This window comes from Lottia gigantea (genome assembly GCF_000327385.1).
Source record: "Lottia gigantea unplaced genomic scaffold LOTGIsca_16, whole genome shotgun sequence".
Taxonomy (NCBI): domain Eukaryota; kingdom Metazoa; phylum Mollusca; class Gastropoda; family Lottiidae; genus Lottia; species Lottia gigantea.
Window position 1 is genome coordinate 282,412 of NW_008707965.1, and position 26,308 is coordinate 308,719.

The window sequence follows — 26,308 nt, forward strand, 5'->3', positions numbered from 1 at the left end:
TCGACAGACTGGCAGAAATATGTTGATTGGTTTAACAGTAGAATTTGTTGTTAACTTCATTTAACCCTTTGAATACCAATTTCATTTAAAACAGTTTAAACCTTTGTCTCCAGAGGTTAATTCAGATGGATTCAACACCTTTCAGATTTGATGATATGCTGAGCTATATGTAACCAATCTTTAATGCAGATTTATGCTCTTATACTTGCTGATTTGCTGGTGGGGCGGCCAGAGTGTCAGCCACTAAATATCCTGGACTAGTGGATTTGTAACAACCAATAAAATAGTCTTCATTAGTGCATTTCATTTTGTAATGGATAACACAAGTTATAAGTATATGCAGAGAAATTTTAAAACTTCTTCAGAAAGTTAAGAAAAAGGAAAGTTAGTGGAGGAGAAAGCGTTAACCAGAGTAAGAAGTGTTAAAGTAATTAGAGTTAACTCCCCCTCCTTGGTATGTTCTGCTCTAATTCTACCATGTTCTCCAGACTGAACATAAATAAACATTTTTTAGCTGAAAATTGTTAAAAAATAACCACCAAAACTGTTTGTAGGTTATTAACAAGACTTACAATAATAAAACTTGGTTTTTCTTCAAATTGATAAGTGTTAAATAGAAAATGTGAATTTAAGTGGAAAAAAGTCTAAAGTTTAACACTCTTTAATGTGTGCTGTTATAACTAGATTACTAATCTTTTCTTCTACATACACTTCGCTTGTATAATTTGGTAGCCAAAAGCAAAAGATCAAATCTTTTGCTGCCAAGAGGGAAATAGTAATTTAGTCGCTCAAATGGGACTGTAACAAAGGTTGTTTTAGCTGTTCTACATGCACAAGATGCTTAAGGTCCTTCAAAATGAAAAAAAGGAGAAAATATATCATTGCACACTGCATGATGTTGTCTGTATTCATTATTATTAGTCATGTGATTTATTTTTTCTGTCATTACCATTGCAAACAAATTTATTGTTAATGACCTATTTTAGATATTTTTTGAATAATAAACTATCTAGAGTCATGCTGTTGAATATAAATATTATTATAACTGGTTGAACTGTAGATAAAGGGATTGTTGATAAAATAATAATATTATTATATTACACCTGTCACCATTGTTATTATATCTATAGGACATTAACTTGAATTTCAAATTAATTAGGTCACATGAATATCATAATTATTATATATGTGGTTTTCTAATTAAGGCAGTTTAGTACCAGACATACCAGTATGGCTTGTGCAATCCTAAATGATAATGAGGAAATTATCAACTTGCTACTATTGGTCAAAAAGTCCAATTTATGTAGTTGTCAGAAATATATTATTTGATATATCATTAGATAGTTACACAAAGCCTCATCTTTCTTAGTTATTAAGAATGAAGAGAAAAACACATTAAAAACTAACCAGATCAGATCAAATATGAAACCATCAATAGTATTATTTGTATTTAAGTCAATTTATTTCAAAATTTATTAAGAATTCAGTCAACTAAAAGATAATCAATAGAAGAGCTCTAAGTGAAAATGAAAGACAGAGATAAATTATAGGTAGGTTATATAGTGTCACAATTATACCAGCTTCTCTCTGTAATTATTATACATTCCTAGAATACACTCCATTATTACCATTGAATACATCATATGGCCATTAACAAATCATCTCTTATTCTGACTCCCAACAGATGGAGCTTGCTTAGTGGCAGAATGGTCATTGGACTGATAGGTGAGGTTAAAACATGACTGGATGATTTGAACTACTCTATGGGGGAAGACAATATTACTAATGTGAGGCTGGATGTTAGTGGTCTTGATTTTGTCTCCTTCTTGGAATTTAATATGATTCTAAGGGTGTTCAAACTAATGCAAGATATCTTGCTCAGCATGAACATTGAACATTATAATAAGTTAACTGTTAGAATTAAAAGAAGTAAAAGGCTGGTGATTTTAATAAGTCATTTTCACTCCTAATTCCAGTCGACCCAGCTGTAAAATGGGTATAGATAATCTGTGAAAGATCAATGCCAAGAGGTTTGGCCAAGGACCCGTTGGTAGAAAGGATCCTTAACTGTGAAACCTAAGTTGTTGTCCTTGCAGAATAAAATTATTCTTGTGTAAAACTTAACCATTATAGTTGATAATGAAAAGTAAAATATCATGATATTCTGAACGAATGCCATTAGACTGTGATGTTATCTCTTGTATATGATTACTTCCAGTGTTACTATGTTAATTTATAAATATCATCATTATCATCTATTACATATCTCAGCATCATATTGATTACATTTCATTGATTAGTGATGATGATTATCTTCAATTTGAATGAAGTTTATCATTCAGTTTCACTTTCACAAATTGATAAAGATGATGGAGTATAATTTTTGAAGTACGTACTAAAGTGCTGATCTAATTGAACATTGTTAATTTAGAAATTCAGGAGATACATGATCACAAGAAAAGGGACATATTCTATCAAAAGAAGATATACCGAGAGCTATGCCACCCATATATAATCCAGTGTTGGTTCATGCCTGTGTCCTTGACAAGCTGTCTTTGTCAAGCCCCCTGCTAAACCGTTAGTATTATTAAGGGCTAAATATTCTGTTCAGATTGAAACTCCATGCCATTTGTCTCTGAATGACCAGCTGGGTCCTAACTAGTTGTAGTCTCCAGTCTTGATGTAATTAAAGTACCAGTAGGTGGAAGCACTAGTTATTAATTGACCAATCAATTCAAGTGTTATTTATCTAACCTTTAACCTTAGCTCATACAATTGTGTAATTATCAGTGAGAAATTTGAATTTATTACCATAATGACATTCCCACGATCTAATTGGTTGGTTTGATTAATGACACAATCTGATGATTGGCAGAGAATCAAAGAATTGTATAACATATACATTACTGATTGTAATACATGCAATAAATTATCTTGCAATTGATTGCATATAAATTCAGTTAAAGTTAAGCAACACATACTACGAGCTGAAACTTTTTCCTGATGTCACTAAAGAACGTTTCTGAAAAGACATTTAACTTGAAGCACCAAGATCACACAACAGAGGTCATGGACAACATTAATATAGACCTTTGTCTTTTCTAAAAAGCACTACTATTCTGATTATATTCTGAAAATATTTGTCACAATTCTTTTTGAAAAACTAGAACTTGGTACTTTGATAACAAAGGGTTAGAGGTTAAATAGAGTGAATGATAACCTTGGTAACACTACACACCTGGGGTTATTATTTTACATTGTTTATTTCATGTTTAAGTTATTTTAACATACATCAATGACAGTAAGGGTGTCAACTGATATTCCAGGGTCATTTTACTTCCACTGTGTACTCAAATTCCTAGCATTTGGTTCATTGTGACATTTTTAGCAATGTTGGGATACAGCTAACTCTGTGGCAAGGGGAAATAATGGAGTTATGCGTCCTTTTTTTCTCCATCTGATTGACTAATGAAGACTGGCAACACAATGCGGTATGACATGAGGGAATTTTGTCTAGGACAGAGCATTGTCTCACTGTATTCAATTATCACTGTCAAAGGATACATAGCCCCTGTACTACACAGGGCCTCGGTTAATTGTCTTTCACTTCAGTGACCAGCATCACTTACAAGTAGCAATATGGTATACATTCATATTTTGTATTCAGACGGTAGTTGTTGCATAAAGGCAATTTTTGATTGTGATTCATTCTATTGCTACCAGATTTGCACAGGCAATCCAGAAGGGTATATTTCCAAATGTGTTGTTATTAGTTGATTGATAGGTGGGAAATGCTTCAGTTTGACATCATAGAATCAAGCTATGAAATATATATTATATATCTATGATAGATCCCAGGAAATCTGAATACCAATCAATTAAACTGTCTTGCAATTAGTTGGTATCATATAAAAACTAATTGACAATATATTTAGTATCAAATTGCATTGTGACCTTCACATATTGCATTCGTTGACCTTCTCATTATAAACTTGATTAATTGAGAAAAATAGCATTAGTCAGCATAAAAGCTGATGTCATAATATCAGGCAGTATTGATTGCAAGTTCCGGGGATTTGCATGTAGTTCCGCTTCAAGACAGTCGATTATTGACGTCAATACATGAACAATATATAGGATATCATGTTGCAAATTGAGTTTACAATATGCTGATACTTGATGCATATATATTACTTTGTGTTGTACTGATTGTTTAATTAATTGAATTCAATACATCCTGATCAATGCAAGGATTTGATATATTCAAATGCTGTATTTGTCATAATGCTCTGAGATAAACACAAGAAATCTTGCCATGCTTGCTGCCTCATATTTACTAGTCATCAGTAGCATAGTAGAATTGTAGTTCTAAAATATGAATTATCAGAAATGCAAAAAAAAGTGAAAGGAGTAATGAATACGCTTGAAAAGCCCTGATAATCTCCCCACCTCTACAATCTTGATATAACAGGACTCATAGGAGACAGTAAACCAACAGTGCTTGTCTAATTATTTATGCAGATAAAACAATGGTTGTTATACCGATGTATAACCCTGTCATTATGTTGCTATTGTTACGCAATTATTGATTTGCTGCTGGATGAAAACATGGAGATTCATTTATTTATGATGTAATAATCATCACGACCATGTCTTGTTAACTGCGTGACTTCTGAAACCAGGAAATTTTTGCCAGATATATTGCGTTTTTAACTTCTGACTCATTGAGTTATTATAGGTATCTGTTGTCATTGCAATGTATTTCCTTGTTGTCCACACAACTGTGCTTTGTATGAAGGGAAACTGAAACTGAAACAAGGAAGAACAAAGTAGCCTGGTCTACAGAGGAATTAGTCACCATTTTTTATATCTAACTATTGGGTATATTTGTATTTGGAAGGATGTTGAATTGAAGAAGAAGATTAGTTGGGTCTGTTACATTGGAATTAGTCACTATATAAATGTGTATGAATAATGAAATATGAGTAAACAAAGCCATGATATAAAGACATGTGCCTATTGTGGAAGAAACAAGGGAGACAATACAGAGTGTGGCATGTGCTGTCAGGCATGTCCATGAATCAACATGCATGATCAATACCCACATGTTGTTGTAATACAACCAATTTTGTTCTCCAATATTATTGAGCTGCACAGTGGTGTACTTGCACAACAGTTGCACTTGAGTACTAAACCAATTTATCACTTGTGGGTTAAGTTCCTTTCATGGGAAGAATTAAGTCCCTTATTTTGAAATAATGAAAATTGTAGAGTATTTTTATATTGATAAAGATTACTTCATTAAAAATTACTTTTTCCAAATAAAAAGTAGTAGACAATACAAAAAAAAAGAAAATATTTTACATTATAATGAAATATAAACAATGTTTTCAATTGATTTTTGAAAAAAATTTCTTCCATTGTAGAAAATCAATATATTTCTTGAAGAAAATCATTATATTTTCAAAAAATGCTCTTTTGAATTGTCTGTTATTGAATTATTCCAAGAATTAAAATGCACGTCTGGAAATTGAATATTGATGTTGGAAAAAATTTTAAGATGATATTCAAAGGAAATAAATAGTTTGTGAGTTTATGAACACAGAATTTGAATACATCTGTGGCTGAAAATTGATTTTATTCACAATAAGAGCTTCATTTATTTCAAGTGCATTTTGAAATTAACATGTATGACTCATTTTTAGAAAGATTAAGATTTTTAAAAAATAAAAATTTGAATCTTGCTTTCTGAATCTTTTTTGTTGTTGTTGATTAGACACAGCTGGTCCCTTTCTACCCTGTCACTTATTAAACTTGTAGGGATAATTCTTTGATAGATCATGAATAGATGTGCCCTGTGCCAATAGCCTTACATTGAATAGTTCGCTTGTTACATTTTATTCACACAAATAGCTTGTTATGTGATGCTAACTTACTCAAATGTTAATAGAGATATATCTTTTTTTGCATGAGTGCCTACTTTAAAAACAGCATTTGCAGCCACATCTGTATTGATGTTAGGTTAAATTATTGCTCTTGACACATCATGTATCTATTTCTGATGTCATGTATCTATTTCTGATGATGGATAAAAATTCTTAAAAGTATAAGCAGTAAATAAATAGAATGAAAGTGTTTAACATATTGAACTAGTATCATTGTGTTTGTCTAGACAATATAAGTATAATATTATTGTAACATTCTTGTCATTCCTAGAGCCAGGTGTCAATAGTCAGATATTGATCTTCATACATTTTAATCCATACACAGTTCATAACTTCAATATTCAAATACTTTTTTTATCCTTAAATAAAATACTGTATATTGTATATTGAATTCGGCCTATCATTATTGCATTTTCAAAAATAATGTCTTGAAAATAGCTTGAAGCAAGATTATCATAACAATCAACCTTTGTCATGTACAAAGAAAATGCAATATTATCAAACAATTACTTCAACTTTCTGATGTGCTGAAAACGTAATATTGTCAAACAATTGAATCAGAAAAATTCGTATCCCTTGCACTTCAAAGTGTTTTAAAAAGGATATAAAACCATAGAACTCTACCCAACTTTGAAATCTGAAGATATCTTATCTTTGCCGTTTGATAAGTGTCAGAAATTATGAAAAGTATATCTTTACTTTCTATACACTTGGTGCCACTTTTGTCTGATTTGAGGTGGATCTCAGATGAACAAAAGATCTGAGAAAATTCTCTGAATTGAAATGTCTGAGTGGAATTGTACTCCCCATGGCATTTTTATCACTCATCTCTGATAGTCTATTGTTTACTTAAAAATGTGAACTGGGAATTTTAAGTGTAGAATTTTGAAGATAAGGGTATAGAATGTGGAGATAATGTGGAATGTGATGTAGTCCTAGGGGTGAGAATGTCAGAAAGAGAATTGAGTGAGGCTGAACCCCCAGTGACCTGATATGACCAAAGTCTTTATAATAGTATTCACTTCAGATTAAAGTGATTACTCTTCTTCTTCACTGTCAAAATTTTATGGCAATGTTTTATTTATGAAGGGTTACTTCAATTAAAAACTAAATTTAATGAGGGGGATTTACCATTCTGATTATTAATGTGCAAAAAAAAAGGTAGATCTAAAGATAAGACAAGTAGAGTGAGATAACACTTGTATTCTCAAAAAAGGGACTGGTCTGGACTAGTCTACATTTAAACAAATAGGACCAACACCTCATCCTCTTATGCTGGAAATTCTAGATTTAACTTTTATGAGCTGAACCACAAAGATGATTCCTTATTCCAGCTCTGTTCCAGAGAGGTTTACTGGAAATTTGAAGACTTCAATATCTGAATGTCATGTTTTTTTTAACAAAATTTGTAGAGATAATTGTATTGTATGTTCAGTGTTAAGTTGAACTCGTGGCTTGCCATATTGGGAAAGGTGTTACTTGAAATTTTTCAACTCAGGTGATGAATTTTGAATTTTCATGTTGAAAGCTTTAGATAAACATGGCAATTGTATAAATAGATTGATGTCATTGATGTGCATGAAATTTTAAATTTCATCTGGGTGGCTTAGTTGGTAGAGAAAATCTTAAGTTAAACCCTTACTTAACTCCACTGTAGATGGGAATGAATAATTCATTAGCAAAGATCCTGTTGGTAGATGGGATTGATGAAGTTTAAGTTGGTAACTCTTGTAAAATTATAGTAGCTCTTCAGACCTTTAATCATCTTATATCTTGTTGACAGGAATACTGTTTAGTATTGCGTAAGATATAAGCAAGTAAAACCTCATTTTTTCAATTTTTGTATTTTCGTAAATTTCTTGAGTGTCAAATGTGCGAAAGTAATGCATTTAAATGTCTAAAACTGCCCGGATTTAGTTATAAAATTTGTAATAAGCCCTTAAATTATCCCTTATTTTATGTCAATGAGCACTGGAGAGCCTACTTTAATCTTGACTATGAAATTACTCTTCATTGTCATAGTCCACCCCCTGGTACCCTATAAATTCTATCAAAATTCAGTGAATCCTCACCCTGAATTAATGTGTAATGTCAACTTCAGATAAACTATCCTCCTGTAAAGGTCAGGCAAGGTCAGAAAATGTCACCTCTTTATGATTCAGGACTTAAAAGTATGTCTAGTTTAATTATTATTATCACAAACAAATCAGTTTAAAATTAATTCAAATTAATAATATACATTTGAATATTAATATTCCAATCTGTATATTACAGAAACATTTAAGTTTAAGTGGTCTTTATTTGTATATGTTTGTAAATCATTAATTAAAACAGTCTAAGACTCCTGCAACAGTTGTTATTGTAAAAGAGCTCTATTGAATTAAGTTATGTTTTTTATCTTGGGTTCAAGCATATTCCTAAATAATAAGGTACTTTGAAGATGGTCATATTATTTCAAGCATGTTGAAGTTATGGTATGACAGAATGGTCAAGCGCACTGAAAAGACAAACAGACCTGTCCTCTTGTATGGCTGCAGATACTTATTGGAGAAATCTATGCTGTGTAAAACCAGTCTGTTTTGCATGATGTTAAGAAATTGTTGCTCAAGGGGCCTATTAATTGCTTAACAATCTAAAATAACCTGTTGCGTAAGCTGATAGATAAAGAAGCTACTGGTGATGAATATGTCCCAGGAGTCTTTGAAGTCTGTAGCATTGCATGAAAGATTTAATTCTAGAGACAGACACCGGAATCAATAGGCTCTCTATTTAATAACTTCAGCTCTACCATTACTATAAATGAACACAACAACCTTGACATTTCTAAATTGAATTTTTAATCAATTCTGTTTCTGTGGCAGGCGTGAAATATGTCTGATACAGCAATAAAATTGGTTCCACATTGTCGTTTGAACTTATTTAGAATCCTTCAGGAGATAGTCATTTAGTTTAAAAGGTTCAATGTTAATGCCTTGTGTCCAGGAAAAGACAGATGCATATTTCATTATATTGAAAATCATCTATCAATGATAACCTTATAGCAAAGATTACACCATACATACCCCTGCACACCATACATAGCCAAAGCAATATCAAACAATACGTTAATATACAAAATTTAAACATTGAAAACCTTATGCATAACACTCCTATAATATTCTATTGCCTTTATTGGTATATGTTTCCATGTCAGATTATAATATTCAAATATTTCTATCAATGACTAAAGAAATCATATTATGTAATGTCTAATAGTTAGTTTTCAATTCATTACAATGCAAGCACGGTACAGAATCTTAAGTGATAGCTGGACATATGAAAGGCCTGGCACATATTTTCACAATGACAAAAGGCCATGTGCACAAAAGCCCCAATCACCAAGGACAAAAGAAAATCCACAATCACTTCCCAAAATCCGAGTTGTAAAGTGAGTTTGGGAATATTAAAACAAGAGGATGATTTAAATATGATTGTTGATTTAGACGTTATATTGTTAAAAATTTGAACTGTGTAATATTTCTAATGATGGTGCTTTCTGTATCCAATGTTGACTGTGTGCAAACACAAATTCCTTTATTTCCATGAATTTTAAGAACTATCGTACCGTACTGCTCTAGTTTGTCAGACCATATATTTTGGGTGTGTGAGTTTGTCTGTCATAGTATAGAAATGAGAGTGTATTAGAAACTAAAGGGTATAATGAATGTTGTTACAAAGTATCTGTTATATTGATGTGTCTGGGTTACTTCAGGCCAGAATCAATACACTAACAAATATAAATATATTCATTCTATATCTTATATTCAGTATCACACTTCCCTGATTTCATTTCATTTGATATTTTTAAGACTGGTAATAGATATGACTTGGACTATTTCAAATAAGTCCACTTTTCGCTTCATTACAGTTGGTGCATAAAGAAATAAACAGTATTTGAAGACATTTTCCATTTCATTCTACTTGATATTGCCATAGACAAGAACTTTATCATTTGAATACTATTGTTAAATTAACTCAGAATGTACTTGTGTAGTTTGTTAAATTAAAACAAAAACTTCAGCATTTTTTCTTGAATGATGTTAACTTGAGTTAATTTTAAACCCTAGATTTGTAGTCTGAGATAAATTAAAATATTTGTAGGCAGGTGGTCTCCCTTTGATGTTTGAATCTGATGGAATGTCAGATTTAACTGAAGATTAATGAAATAACTGGAATACATGTACAGTATTTTAACCAACTGTATAACTCAATTACTACATGGTTTAATTGGATGTTATATGTTAGATTTGAGACCTTTTGAGCACTTGGTTCTGAGCCCTGGTTCCCAACCTTTCGGCTAATCTTTATACCTTTAATGGTAAGATGCTCAAATAAGCAATGAACCTTTATGAATCAACAGCTGATAATAAATATCGACTTTATATAAGATGGTTTTCCTGTATCAACCTGCCTGTTATGAATGTGGATTGATTTGAAAAAAGGCTGTAAATTTGCAATAATAGTGAAACTTTCAATTTACATCAAATATGCATTTGTCTCTGTTTTGGTTTCATTATTCCCATTCCTTCTGTGGTTTGCATACATATGAGTACATACCTCATTTTCAAACAATTAAGTAAATAATTGTTTAGACAAAGTAGCCAAATTATTTAACCCTCTAAATATATTTTAGCTGACCAGAGGTGCATTAAATTTGTTTACCAAACTTCTTAAACGACAGTCAAAACAAACTCCTTATACCTAACTGATGTTTGTGTTGGTAGCCCCCTATTGTTTGTAGATGTTAAGTGTGTACTCTTATTTAACTCCAGTATTAAAAGATAGTGATATCAGATTCTCTCCAAATTAACTAATTACAAGCTTCGTTAAGTCTCAATCATGTTCTCATGTTATTGTACCATAGTCTTATTTTCTTAATTATGTAACTGCCTGGATAAAATAAACTCTTAATGTAACTGGAGTAAACAGATTACCTGTATCCAATTACTGTTCAAAATAAGAATCAAAGTCATTATTAGACATACCTTATGGCAATGAAATAATTTACTGAGCTTTCTCTGGATAAATCAAGGCTCAAATCTTCTAAAAGACATAAATCATGATTCGGAAGCAGTTAAATTAACAGACTCTTGTAAAATGTTGGTGAGAAATTTTGCACTGTATTGAAGGAAATCATACTAAGCCAGATACTGCTTTAATGGCTTTGCCGACTTGGTGTCCCTTTCATAGAGTCTACATTAGCTGTTGTTGGTACTGTACTCAATATTTTACTCATGTAGACTCAGCATCCCTTTCAGAGAGTTCACAGTTTTTGTTGCAATAAATTTTTTTTCATTTTCATGCCAAGTCTAATTGGAATTTGCCTATTGTGTTTTTTCCTGACCCCTACTGCCGTCATCTGATAGTGGAATGTTTTATATTAAATCCTGTCACCAACAAGATTTGATATTAAAAAAAAAAATGTAAAGATTTGAAAACAAACTCTGTTTTGATTTCAAACAAAACAATAGAATGGTTGATGAAAGGCCAGAGATGAAAGAACAAGATAGAAATAAATTTGATTTATTTTAGTGTTCATGCTTTTGTAACATGTCACAGTTCTCTGTTACCATGGTAACTAAGTAATTAAATTATTTTAAGAGGTCTTCATGTAAACTTGTGTAGGTTAGAGTTTTTCCACTACAGTAAGAATGGTAATCAAGTTTATTAAGCATATCGGTTGTTTGTTGTACATGCTTGATCTTATTATCTCTCTCTGGCAGCTGAAATTAAATACAATGACATTTTTTATATTTGTTTTTGTCATGGACTTGGAAAAGACAATAAGAACTTAAATATTAAAGAAATTTCTAATCTTGTAGAGTATCGGGCACATCACACCAGTCCAGCTTCCAGTGTGACCATTCAAGTCAGATTGTCTGATATCAATGGTGAAAAATTAGATTTTTCTGATATTCTGCAGAAAGGTTAAGTTTGATACGTTTCAAACAAAGTCTATGTATCAATCAATATAAAAATGAATGACAAGGAACCCAGTTTTCAACAGTTTCAGTCAAGCCAGTGAAAGAAATATTGAATGAAAGTTATTGTCATGTATTGATACACAACCTTGTGATATGATATGCGTATTGTGACATGTTGTATTGCAAAACATCGATTCAATGATATATATCGTGCGAGCACTATTTCTGTGTTTCATGCAACATCTCCAAACTTACTTTATTTTCACACTAGAATGTTACTTTCAGTAATGAACTACATCCCTTCAGAAGTGCTGTTGAAGTCAAAACAACCTTTTAGCTGCAAGGTAGAAATTTGAACAATTAGCCGGATGTAAGGGAGATAAGTAGAGGGAATATTATCTGAGATAAAAGGACAGGAATAGAATTGCCTACCATCATTAGTTTCAGTTTTCTAGAAATCAATATAATGGCTGATATAAGCTTACAGTGCAAACATTTATTACAGGGACCCATTGTTGAAAATATACTTTAAACGATTGTAGAATAAATCGAAATTCAGTGAAATTCTGATTATGATATTGATCTCTCAAACAGACTACAGAAAAATCTACATCCACTCTTCCTATAAACACAAACACAAAATATTCAGACAAGATACATAATCGAAGGGAGTAAAACATTTCTATAATATATATGTGCGTAGATAAATCATTCACATTTTGTTTATGAAATGTGAGCTGCAATTTCTATTTCTTATTTGTGCTGTTTTTCTTCTCAGTCTGTTTATACTTCAAATGTGCATGAAAATGTATATGTAGTAATGAAATCGCTTCTGAGAAGGCAAAATGATTTTGATAACTGGTCGTTTCAGCCTGTGTTGCTCATAGATTTAAGTCATCAATATATTTTTTCTGTAATTTCAGCATGTCAAGAATTGTTAATGGAACCCGATGTGGATAAGTTAGTGAAAAAGATAGATGAAGGTATTAAATTAACGTGTAGTGTTGATGGTTTAGCAGCAGATGAATCAGCCAATTTACAATGGTTTGATGCCAGTGGGACACAAGTTACTGCTAAAACTGGACCGTAAGTTATTTATTTTCATTTTTGTTGTAAATAATGCTCTAATAAGGGCCATTTTCCCTTGTAAACATGCAAACATTTTGAATTGCTCAATACATCAATTGTAGAGCTTTGTAGAAATACCTCTGTTAAAATAGTGCTAAAAATACAGCAATTGTAGAGTGATATAGAAATACCACTGTTAAAGTAGTGCTCAATACTTCAATTGTAGAGTGATATAGAAATACCTTTGTTGAAATAGTGCCCAATACATCAATTATAGAGCCATATAGAAATACCTCTGTTAAAATAATGCTCAAAACATCAATTGTAGAGTGATATCAAATGTAGAGCGATATAGAAATATATGTTAGAATAGTGCTCAATATGTACAGCAATTATAGAGCGATTTAGAAGTATCTCTGATAAAATAGTGCTCAATACATCAATTGTAAAGTGATATAGAAATACCTCTGTTGAAATTGTGCTCAATACATCTATTGTAGAGTGATATCAAATGTAGAGCGATATAGAAATATATGTTAAAATAGTGCTCAATACATCAATTGTAGATCGATATGGAAATACCTCTGTTAAAATAGTGCTCAATACTTCAATTGTAGAGTTATATAGAAATACCACTGTTAATATAGTGCCCAATACATCAATTGTAGAGTGATAAAGAAATACCTCTGTTAAAATAGTGCTCAATACAGCAATTGTAGAGCGATTTAGAAATACCTCTGTAAAAATAGTGGGGAGCCGCGGTGGCTCAGTGAGTTAGACGCTTGCTCGCTAACCTGAAGGTCCAGGGTTCAATCCCGGCATAGGTCGAGATAATACCTTCGGATTTTTCAACCCGGTTTCCCCCTGTCAGTGATGCAGGTAAGAGGGACTGACATGGAAAAAGCGTCTAGTCGTTCGGATGGGACAATAAACCGAAGCCTCGTGTGCTACAGGCTGTGCACGTTAAAGATACCTCGACAGTTGGAAATCGAAAAAGAGCAGGCTAATGCCGCTGTCCTGGCAAAATTTCCCTCATGGCACCCTGCATGGCGTTGCCCGTCTTCATTAGCCCACAAGGTGGAGAAGAGTAGGACGTAAAACTCCATTCATTTCATTTTGATTTCTGTAAAATTAGTGCTCAATACTTCAATTTAGAGTGATATAGAAGTAACTCTGTTAAAATAGTGCTCAATACATCAATTGTAGAGCAATATAGAAATACCTCTGTTAAAATAGTGCTCAATACAGCAATTGTAGAGTGATATAGAAGTATCTCTTATAAAATAGTGCTCAATACATCAATTGTAGAGTGATATAGAAGTATCTCTGTTAAAATAGTGCTCAATACATCAATTGTAGAGTGATATAGAAGTATCTCTGTTAAAATAGTGCTCAAAACATCAATTGTAGAGCAATATAGAAATATATGTTAAAATAATGCTCAATATGTGCAGCAATTATAGAGCGATTTAGAAATATCTCTGTTAAAATAGTGCTCAATACAGCAATTGTAGAGTGATATAGAAGTATCTCTGTTAAAATAGTGTCCAATACATCAATTGTAGAGTGATATCAAATGTAGAGCGATATAGAAATATATGTTAAAATAGTGCTCAATACATCAATTGTAGAGCGATATAGAAATACCTCTGTTAAAATAGTGCTCAATATGTACAGCAATTGTAGAGCGATTTAGAAGTATCTCTGTTAAAATAAAGCTCAATACATCAATTGTAGAGAGATATAGAAATACCACTCTTAAAATAGTGCTCAATACAGCAATTGTAGAGTGATATAGAAATACCACTGTTAAAATAGTGCTCAAAACATCAATTGTAGAGTGATATAGAAATACCTCTGTTAAAATAGTGCTCAAAACATCAATTGTAGAGTGATATAGAAATATAAGTTAAAATAGTGCTCAATATGTGCAGCAATTATAGAGCGATTTAGAAATATCTCTGTTAAAATAGTGCTCAATACAGCAATTGTAGAGTGATATAGAAGTATCTCTGTTAAAATAGTGCTCAAAACATCAATTGTAGAGTGATATAGAAATATCTCTGTTAAAATAGTGCTCAAAACATCAATTGTAGAGTGATATAGAAATATATGTTAAAATAATGCTCAATATGTGCAGCAATTATAGAGCGATTTAGAAATATCTCTGTTAAAATAGTGCTCAATACAGCAATTGTAGAGTGGTATAGAAGTATCTCTGTTAAAATAGTGCTCAATAGTGTTATAGAAATATTAAAACAAGTTGTTACTCAGAATTTCAATCATTGATTATATATGATTATATTTTGTAGAATAAAAGTATCAGGATATGGTAATAAGTTATCGTTGATGATTCCTAAATTACGGAATGGAGATGAAGGATCCTATTCTTGTAAAGCCACTATTAATGGTAACCCTGTAGAAAAATCCCTTGCTATTGAATTATACAGTAAGTGTGCAATATATTTAGTTATTAGGGTTATATATTGGTTATTTTTTAATGGTGACTTAGCATTAAGATATTTGGAGTTTTTATGAGCTTGAAACCTCATATATGCCATATTTGGTCCTGTTTTGGTACTGTTCGAAGGCTCGTAAAAGCGGGGATCTTGTGATCAAAACCTCGTATTCTTAGCTTGATTGTAAATAACTCAAAAAGCACTAATTAAATAACACGTATATAAACAGTCAGATTTAAGACCTCGTAAAATATATTATTATACGAGGTTCAATGTTCCTTTTCTGCGGATGAAAATACAAATAGTTTTTTGCGTTTTTCTTTCAAAGTAATTCCGTGTCATATATCGTTATACGAGATTTCAAGCGATCACCCACGATATTGCTGCATTCCTTTGGAATTTAATTGTTCAAAACTTTCTCAATATATAGTATAATTCACTAATATATGTTGTTTATTTCTTTCCAGAGGGTATCACCATCATTGATTCTCCAAAAAAACAACGGCCCAATATCAATACTGATGCCTTTATTGAATGTAATGTTGATGCCACATCAGCAAGTGTTGACTGGTTGTATGGTGATGAAAGGCCAATTGACTCAAGTAAGTTTTACCTTTGATTTACTTCACATTTCAAACTTCCCATACTTGCTTAATTCTTTCATGAAATAGATCTATTGATTCAATTAATTCAATGAAACGCTTGGTATTGAGCTGAGAAAGGGAACGGAAGATAATCTTTCAATGGCATTTTGAAATCACATTTTGTAAATAAATCTTTTTTATATTCCTGATATGTTGACATTTAATAAATATTCTAGAAATATCTATCCTGAATAATTGACCTGAATTTAGGGAGTAACACTTTTTCTGGAGTTGGTTTCAAAGTCTTGCATATAGTGATAAGATTTTTTGGGGCATCCAAAAACAACCCTAGTATGTGAACTTTACATCATATTAATTCCTCTGCTGACAATATTTCTCAGGACATTTTGTTCAGATTTACAGCAACCTAAATTCTGAAGATAAATTATTTGAAATAGAAGATGTCATCTAAATACTTTATATGTCATACCATAATGAATAATAGTTTGTCATAACAAAATATTTTATTTTCCATGCAGCTAATGGTCGTTTTATTCAAAAGAAAGATGGACTGGTGATAAAGAATATAACAGAAGAAGATAATGGAAAATATTTCTGTTCAGTCAATGTACCTAGCATGGGAGATTTCTTACAATATGATATCACTATTGAAGTTACCAGTAAGTCATCATATTTATTTATTTCAATTTATTAAAACAGTAGGATAATGCTGTTGCTGTCCTGGACAAGTTTCCCTCGGCCCAATTGCCAATTCAAAAAGAAACACATCTGCATTGCACGTAAATACAATTAAGTTGAGGAACTTGCTTAGAACTTTAACTGTTCAACTTGTTAGGGAAAATTGATTATTGTGTAGAGTTTTTCTGCATTTGCAACATTTTAGCACACGATCATGTTTTATTGAATTAGTCAGTCAATAAATGAAATCCTTGACCGAATAAAGTATTGATATTAGTCTAAAAGACTTAACGATTGACTTGGTTTGTTAACTTGTTTTCTTTCATTTTAGTTCCACCAAAATCTAGTCGACCAGCCACATTTAGTCCTGCTGTAGTTGGTAAAAAATTCACTATGAGTTGTTTTGCTACTGGAGACCCACAACCTATCTTTAGTTTCTATAAGGTTGGTATGAAATATTGATACTTGATGTATATGATGAGAATATAGATAGGACAGCAACTTACTACTTGAGAGGAAATTATTTTATACTGTTTAAGAGAGATTCAGATATTTGAAAATCCATATCAGGGTAAATGGTTCAGAAATCAGGTCTGAAATTTAATACAGCAGAACAAGCTATCAAAAAGAGTTGAACTAATTATCAGACTAAGTGCATTGTAAGGTTGAATTTATTTAATGACATAATTTCAAATTGCACCTTGTTGAATCTTTACATTGTGACAAAGTTCAGTGCTTTTATTAGACTAGGTTCTCATCACCATCTAACACCAACCTGCCTGTAAACAGTGTTAACAATGTTGCTCTTTGAAAGGAATGCTGAGTTGAAATAGCTTTAGAATCGGCATCAGGTGTTTTCTCAAGAAGGAGCATACCATTTCATTTTCAAATTGTCTTTTTTCCAGGATGACCAATATTTAGAGGGATCACGATATATAATATATGACGTTAATGGCAGATTAGAGATTGAAAAGATAGAGGCCACTGATTCGGGTGAATATAAATGTGTAGCCAGCAATATCAAGGATGGAGTACGTGGTAGTAAAACTGGTGGCAAGATTGAAGAAATTGTTACCGTTGAAGTCCTCAGTAAGACAGTTTTATTTATATCTCTCTTATATCTTTTGAAAATGTATAAAGGGAAACCTACATAATCTTTACCTTGGGGTCATTTATTGTTATCTGATTGGTCATTGGTAAAATCAGTTTTAAAGTTAACTTTATTAACTAATCCAGTTTGCAGCTTTTCTTGAAAGATGGGTTTTATCTCATCTTAATTTTGTGAATCAGGGTTCACAAACACTTTCAAGGCTTATATATAAATAATGATGTTTCAATAAACTGCTAATTATTCATATTAGCAAGTTCTAGAAATAGTCAAAAATGACCCAAAATTAATTTAGCAATTCCATGGTGAAGATTAAGGATTGACTCTCTAGTTGTTTTTAGTGCAAATGAACTTAACCAATGTGTTTCTGAATGCTAAATTGCTATAGGTTTAATCTATTTTTTCAGTTCCACCAAGGATCACTTCAATAACTGATATTTCTAAAGTAGAACGAGAACCAGGAGAGTTGACCTGTGTTGGCGAGGGTAACCCAGCCCCTGATCTTACATGGAAAAAATTTGGTTCTGATGTTGCCTTCTCTTCTGACCAATCAGGAGTAAGTAACTCTTCCAATTTGTTTTTAAACTTTAAAATTTTGAGTTGAGTCAAATTGTGTATATTTCTATCATTAACCCCATTGACAAATATATATTTCACAGTTAAGAAGTAAGGTACATGTGTATTCTGTCAGACTAATATCCTAGCCCAGAGTCCTTGAAAAGTCTTTGAATTTTTGAGGCAAAGTGCTGTATGAACCCTGTTAGACTTAAAACAAAAAATTGATCATTTCAATGCATAGACTAAAAAATTGAAATTTTTAAAGAGTTTTACTTGGTGTTATAAATATACAATTTAAAAATCCTTCGATAATCCAATAAACCCATAAAAGTAAGTAATAATTCATTAAACTAAGTAATTTGAAACGTACTTAAGCATATTTCAATGATTATTTAGTTTAATGGATATATCATCTTATGTAGATATTCTACTCTGTAGACACGACACCTGTTGTTTGTTGACCAAGTTTGAGACTTTAAATTTTTGCCCATTTTAAGGGGTAGTATCCCTTTAATTTGGTGTTGTTGAACTTCATTGTCTTCATTTGATCAACTCAACTTGACTGGGACTGTGTGTGTCTATTGACCTCGTTAAAGTAAATGATTTGACATATGAATTTTGTTTATAGACACTCCAAGGAGCCACACTAGAGCAGAAAAAGGATCAGTTACCTGATGGTTCCTGGAAGTCAGAATTAAAGTTGATATTTGCTGCTTTAAAATCCAGTGACACAAACACCTATACTTGTACAGCTACTAACTCTGCTGGTAGTGCCAGTGAAAATGGATCAGTTACTGTTCAATGTGAGTTTTTGGTCATTTTGTAAAGTTTAACATGTTTGGCATCTTGTTTCATTTAGAACCTGCCCAACTTTTCCCATTAGCATTGGCTAAATTTTTCTATTAGGTAATTAGCTTATTTGTTAAGAATTTCACAATTATTTGAGATTTTGACTTTCAGCTAGTGACCACTACAATTTAATTTCATTTTTATACGCCCACATCTCTCTATGTGGACGTATATTGTCGGCACCCCTGTCTGTCAGTCCGTCCGTCAGCATTTGCTTGTAAATGCTCTAAACACTAGATTTTTTTTGATGGAATTAAATGAAATTCGGTATGTGTATACATGTTCATAAAACGAAGATCAAGTTCAAATTTTTGACCGTTGGAAGCAGAGTTATTGCCCTTGTCCCAAAATCTTGAATATTTACCATCCGCATGCCGTGGTTGGCGTATATGGCTGTGGTCCACTATCTTATTTAACTATTATTACCAATATTCTGATCTTTAGAGCCATTTTTCATTGATTTTCTTTGGTAACGTTTTAGTTTTTAACAATTTACAGATAACCATTTAAATAGAGTTACAATTTATTTGAAATTTCATTTCAGTCAAACCAAACTTTGATGATACCCCATACACTCAGACATACGGTTGGGCTAATCACCGTAGTGAGGTCAGATGTATTGCTAATGCTGAACCTGAAGCGTTTATTAAATGGTCTCGTCATGGTGAGAATATAGCAGACAACACCACATTCCAAATTGTCAGTAAACCAGGACAAGGCACAATGACAAGTGATCTTATGGTAAGATTTTGAAAAAAAAATCAAAGTTTATAAGTCAAAGCAAATCCACTTGGTTTTTCCTTTAAGTAAATATGGTAAAGGTTCCTATGTTTTATTCAGTTTCATTTGTCTGAAACACTGTCAGTTAATAAAGTTCACATATTTAGTGAAAAAAAATGTACATATAGAATCAAAGATAAGGAGATTTTAAAATTGTTGATCAGTTACCTGCTGTTTAGAATCGATGTCAATTTGGTAATCGAACATATTCATGTAATTAATTAGAAATAAGGATACAGATGTAGTTTAATTGTGGTCATGTTTGTTATAAATTATAGATTGCTGTACTGCTTGATAATGAAGACTGGATCTATGGTGACTATGTCTGTTCTGCTGAAAATGCTCATGGAACAACTACACAGACAATTACTTTTACCAAAGCTAGTATGTATGCTTTCCCTAATTTGATCAAAAAGATAAATGGTTTGCATTTCATCCGGTCACTCTTTGTCTATGCACAGCTTTGACAAAAGATGGTCTGGACTGGTTGCTTAAAATCTTTGTAATTACAAAACTCTACAGTGACCATTAAATCTGATTGGTTGTAAATCCACATCCATTCGGTGATAGGAAAAACTAATCAAAAAAATTCAGTGAATTAGACAATGTCTAATTAATATAATTTAATGAATATTAATTCTTTGCTCGAAAAATCTATAATGATAACATCCTCGGATAGAAATATGGAATATAAACCAGCATCATTTGTGGGGCTAGCCAAATTGTTTCGGTTGTGATCGAGTTGTTTGAGACTTGTAAATGGACTATGTTTAATTGTTGTTGTCTCCCTTGAAAGTGTAGTAACAGAAAATTAAATCAAAAGTCCCAGACTATATCCTCGTTGTAAACAGGAATATACTGGGCTTCAAAGACTAGCAATGAATCAAACCTGCATATGAACAGTTTTGATATGAGATAATAATTTTGAATTGACTATAATTAATATTTGGCTGCTTAGTTTATTAAAAATTATTGTTCATGTTTGATTAAAATAATTTATAATAAAAAGATTCTAAGATTAAACATTTATTTGTCCTGTTTAAATATGATCAAAACAGAAATGGGGTTGATCATAATCCATACCTACTAAGAACCTTAAGATAAGTTATGAAGTGGTATGTAGCACAGATGGTTAGAGAGTTGGAATATTGGTGGTCAAGGACCAGCTGTTAGAAAGGATCTGATATGGTTGTTTCTTTGTTTCTTTATTTTTTCTTAATACTGTATATCTGTATGTATTAATATTTTGTATTTTAGAGCCTCCATCAACAGTTCAGGTAAAAAGTGACAATCCTACTCCAACATCTGTTGAATTAATAATTAGTCCTCCTGCTGACAATGGTGGCCAACCTGTTCTAGATTATAAGATAGAATATAACTTACAAGGCAGTGCAGACGTCAAAACAACTAGAGCTTCAAAACGTAAGTTTTTTCGAGGAGGTGCATGTCTTAGATTTTTTAATCCATTATTTTGAAACCTATTGTATATTTGGTATTAGATTAATTTCCCTAACTGTAGTTCATATTTAATATTTGAAGTGGTATTTGAATTATTTTGTGCTGATTAAATCATTTTGAATACATACAAATGTATTTATCAGTTGTTAAGGTTATGTGTGTTGAAATATTTGATTAAGAAATTTGGAAAAAAGACACCTATAAAATCCCCTGTTTTTCCTTTCAGCGCCATCTAGTTCTGGGGAACAGAGAACCGTGGCCAGAATTGTCGGACTGGAAGCTGATAAGACCTATAAAGTAGCTGTCAGTGCAAGAAATAATGTAGGCTATGGATCTTCTCAAAGTCTGAATGTAGAAACTCCAAAAGTCCGTAAGTAACCTTTTGTGACAACATACGAGGCCTAAATATTCGTTCATTGAAATATAGAAGAATCCTGATGGACTCTCTCAAAAGCAGTTTGCGAGAGTCCCCCGAATGCTGTACTAAAAATTTGATACAGATTTTATATTTGATAATATGAATTGGCACAAATCCAACAAGACCCTGGCAATCAATATTTACTGAAGTCTTGGCACAAATGAAACTATTTTCAGGCCTGACATACTTTCAAAAAAGAAAAGACATATTATCACCTGTTAAATTTTTTTTTGCAAATGAATGTTTTAGTTTGAAGTCTGCTAGTAAATTCAACCTAATATGTCTTTCTTACTATATGTCTTTTAGTCTTTATATTTTCTGTGGAATACTTCACCTGTTCTTCATACATCATTATATTATCATTTGGTTTATCAATTTAACAAAACAAATGTGTTTTTTTTTTAGGTCCACCCAATCCTGTATCATTTACATCTACTCCTAGTGGTCCGAATGCCGATTTCTATATCATAAGTTGGGCTAAACCATTGACTGGAGGTAGTCCAATAACTGGATATATGATCAGCTATAATAAGGTGGGTTATGAACATATTTTGAGGCACTTACAACTAACGACACATCTTGTAAGGATTTAGCAGCTCCGTAAAGTATTAAATTCTGTTATAGCCTTTTGACAGACCAATCAGTACTATAATGTCTTTGAGATTTCTAGTGAAAATAAACACCTATTTTTGGATCCTCTTCTTAACCTTCTAGTAAAGATCTTTTACAATTTATCCATTGAGATTTACAACTGTGGGTAGATTTAAAATATTTGGACGATAAAATGTTTAATTTTCATATCTTAGGTTGAAGTTAAAGGCGATTCGGAATCATCATGGGCGGTGACAAAAGTACTGGATAAGCCAATCAAACAAGAGGCTAAGGGAGACATTACGAGCTACAGACTGGAAAGACTAGAACCAAATACATTCTATCAAGCAGAGGTTAAAGCCATTAATGCCCTTGGTGAATCTGATGCACGTCAACTCATCTTTCAAACTTCAAAAGGAGGTAAGGAATTTGCTATTTATATCTTGTTCGTCTGATGATGGATGAACAATATTGTGAAGTGTCCAGTGGACATTGGTCTAAGTCAAGAATGAGCTTTACTTAAACTCTCAAGATGCACCAAGGACACAAAGAGCTGCAAAGGCTAGTAAAAGTGATGAATCAAAATTAATTTGTATTACTTGTGGACTAAACTAGCATGCTTGCAGTGATTTGGATCGCAAAGCTCCCTCAACCAGGTTCTCAAAAAATCCATTGCCTCTGCTCGAATAATGAAATTGCGATCAAGTGATTGACATGCTCGACTACACTGTTTCTGACATTGTAGCTAAATTTTTGGAAACAATTGGAAAGCAAAGATTGGTTTGATACTTGAAAAGCGTGGCATTTTTTTAATATTGAAATTTTATCTGACAAGTGACAAATAATATTTCGTTTGAAAACAAGTCAGAAACAGTACAGTCCAGTTAGTCTGTTGAAAATCATTGCCTTTACTAATGTCATATTCATGAACTAATGTATATATATATATATATCTTTCCCTTTCTTTTTCTGTATGTGTGTGGATTTTTGTTTTGAAATGATTTTGTTTTAGCCATTTTTTAGTCCTTAATCAACAGTATATTGATGTTGTACTCAATGTATTTGTTTTAAATTTGGAATCCATTGGATAATTATTTTAATTGCAGCTCAGAATTCAAACACCTCAGTTTTTGCTTACTATGAGTCTGTCCATCTGTCAAATGTTCTGAAAAATATTTTTTGGGGAAATTTCAGTTGTGCTATAGACTTTTTATTTGCTTCTTTTCAAACCATATTCACAAGTTTTTAATTTAATTTTGGTAATTGTTGAAAATTTATTAAAACTCTAAATCTTTGTGATAGCACAGAATCTGCTATTTACAAGATAAAAAAAGTATCTGCCTGCACTCAAACATGGAGAATTATCATTTGAAACAATTAGATAATGTTTTGCTTGATTTCTGCTTTTTAGAACATTGTTTCAATTTTATGATATTACCTTTAAATTTGAAAGAAAAGGCTTATTTGTGTTGTGTTGAAAACTGTAGTAACAGATCATTATTATACTGAAATCATGATTCAGCTGGAATTTTGATTGATTTCATTTGATATTTATTCTTTTTTCTTTCCCTTGAATTTCTTCTAGATGGTACATACAAACCTGTGACTGGTAAGGTTCTAATCATGTTTTTATTTTACTGGGGTTAACCTCAAACTAATATAGCTGCCGATCACAATATACAATATGTTACATGACATACTTATTTCATTGGACATCTCAATTAGATAAAATTAAACATATCCTCTATTACAAATGATTCATGGTATTTGCCGTTTAGTCAAAAATTATACATGATCCAATTAGACCCAATATTCAAGGGACAAAATTCAAAATTATTTATTGCCCATTAGTTTGATGTTTTTTATACAGGTTGCCCTTCATTTGAATTTTTATCTAAAAACATTATTTGCACATAATTCCCTCTTTTTGTTTGGATATTATGAAATTTTATAAAATAAAAAGAAAATTCAAATTTGAGAGAAGTTCCTCTATATGAATATAAAAGAAATAAGTTGTGTCAAACCCAGTTCAACTGTAATCTAAAAAAAAGTTCATACACAAGAAAAAAATTCAAGCTCAGAAGTAGATTGTCATTGAAATGCCTTGATTTCATAAAATGATAATTGTGGATATCTCTTTAGGAAAAACCCAGATAGAAAGTGCAGCACCACCTCCAACCCCCAAACCCAATACAAATCCAGGTATCTATATAGACCAAGTTTGTACTGTAGGGTTTCATTCATACATTAAGTAATATGGATTAATTTTAACAGGTAAACTGCTAGTTTGTCTTCACTAAGATGAATTGTATTTTGACCTGAGTTTACCTGCACTATTGGAAATGGAAAAACAATTCGATTGACAATGACATTTTGAGAATTTAAATTGTCAGCACAAATATGTTCACAAAAAAATATAAAGAGTGAATATATATTGCTCTATTTAAATACTATAGAATTTACCAACTTTCCTGAGTGATCAAACTAGCATTTTCCATACTTCGATAATCCAAATATTTATCTTTTAAATGAATGTCACCCCTTGGTACAATAAACGCTATAAGAACTGTTACTTTATTTTGAATTTTATTTAATTTTTTATAAGTTCAAGGAACAAGTAGTTCCAAATTTGCATTTAGTTGATTTTAATTTTAAGTTTAAACTTACTGCATATTTGAACAGCTGAAAGTGAAAGTAAAACTTCCTTCAGAAAAGAAATAATGGGCATGGCTTTAAATCTATTCAATGGCTGAAACAATCTGCTTGATTTTTCTGCGTACATTAAGACTATGGAATTCTCTAAGATTCTATGTCATATCTGCTTAATTCGTCTTCATTTTGAGCATCTTAGGATTTTTAAGTTCTGGTGTCTGTGCATTTTATAAGAAAAGGTCAATATGATGTCTGTTACATATGAAAAGGGTTCATGTATAAAAGGCTTATTGATGTCGACTGGTTAATTTATTTTACTTTGATGACATAATTCTTTGCATCCCTTAAAACTCTTTTCCCAAAATTGGTTATAATTGATAATTTTGGTTAAAAATCAGTTTTTGTTGAATCCCCAGAAAAGTTTTGTGTCAACTATCTTGCAAAAGATGTGATTGTTTTGAATTTTTAAAGACTAAATCTTTCTGCATTTCATTCCCCAAATTAAAGGGATTGTAAAGAGGTTTTCTAAGATTGTATGTAAAAAATAGTTTTAGTGAAATTGCAAGAACTCCAACTGTCTGTTCAAATGGTACAAATTGATGCCATTAGAGTTCCTGATACACATACAACATTTAGAAAACATCTTTACAATCCCTTTAAGATCAGTGGCCTTGTTCTAGAAAACTTGACATGAGATAAGTCCAGAGTAAGAAATAAAGTAAAATGATGAAATAATAAAAAGTCCCCCCTTGTAATGGGCGTCATTTGTTATTTAGGATTAGGTTATTTTCCAAGTCCCTTCTAAATTTGTTATATCCTCTGAGGTTGTTGGTTTCTTGTAGGACACACCTATGCCTATGAAAATGGGAGAGGTATTTTGAGTTTCTGCCCAGCACCATTAGTTTTTCACTTCACAATGGTGTTTTTGATTCAAAGTTCTGTTGTTGTTTTTGTTCAAATTAACCCAATTTCCAAGTTTAATGATATTAAAAATATATCTACAGGGATAAAACACTTTTAATAATAAACAAAATGTATAGGAAAAACAATTCCTGTTACCATAGATTTTGTCCAAAGCATGACAAAATAATGAGCAATAATTGTATAGTCGTGAACTAGAAGTACCATCAGATGTTTCGAAAAGAAATAGCATGGTCTGTTTCATGAGCAACACCC

The 26,308-nt window shown here is 31.7% G+C and overlaps 1 protein-coding gene across 1 annotated transcript; it reads left to right on the forward strand.

The window, feature by feature from the left end:
* Nucleotides 1-8,085: 8,085 nt before the first annotated feature.
* Nucleotides 8,086-24,735, forward strand: LOTGIDRAFT_230852 (hypothetical protein; the record flags this gene model as incomplete). The annotated part of the gene is made up of 17 exons (XM_009051092.1): nt 8,086-8,116; nt 11,807-11,911; nt 12,832-12,994; nt 15,289-15,425; nt 15,903-16,037; nt 16,559-16,699; nt 17,050-17,162; nt 17,624-17,807; nt 18,234-18,382; nt 19,013-19,187; nt 19,778-19,974; nt 20,292-20,397; nt 21,271-21,435; nt 21,698-21,841; nt 22,295-22,422; nt 22,696-22,900; nt 24,623-24,735. The coding sequence occupies 17 exons, from the start codon at nt 8,086-8,088 to the stop codon at nt 24,733-24,735; spliced, it is 2,391 nt and encodes a 796-aa protein (XP_009049340.1).
* Between the last annotated feature and the right edge of the window lie 1,573 nt (nt 24,736-26,308).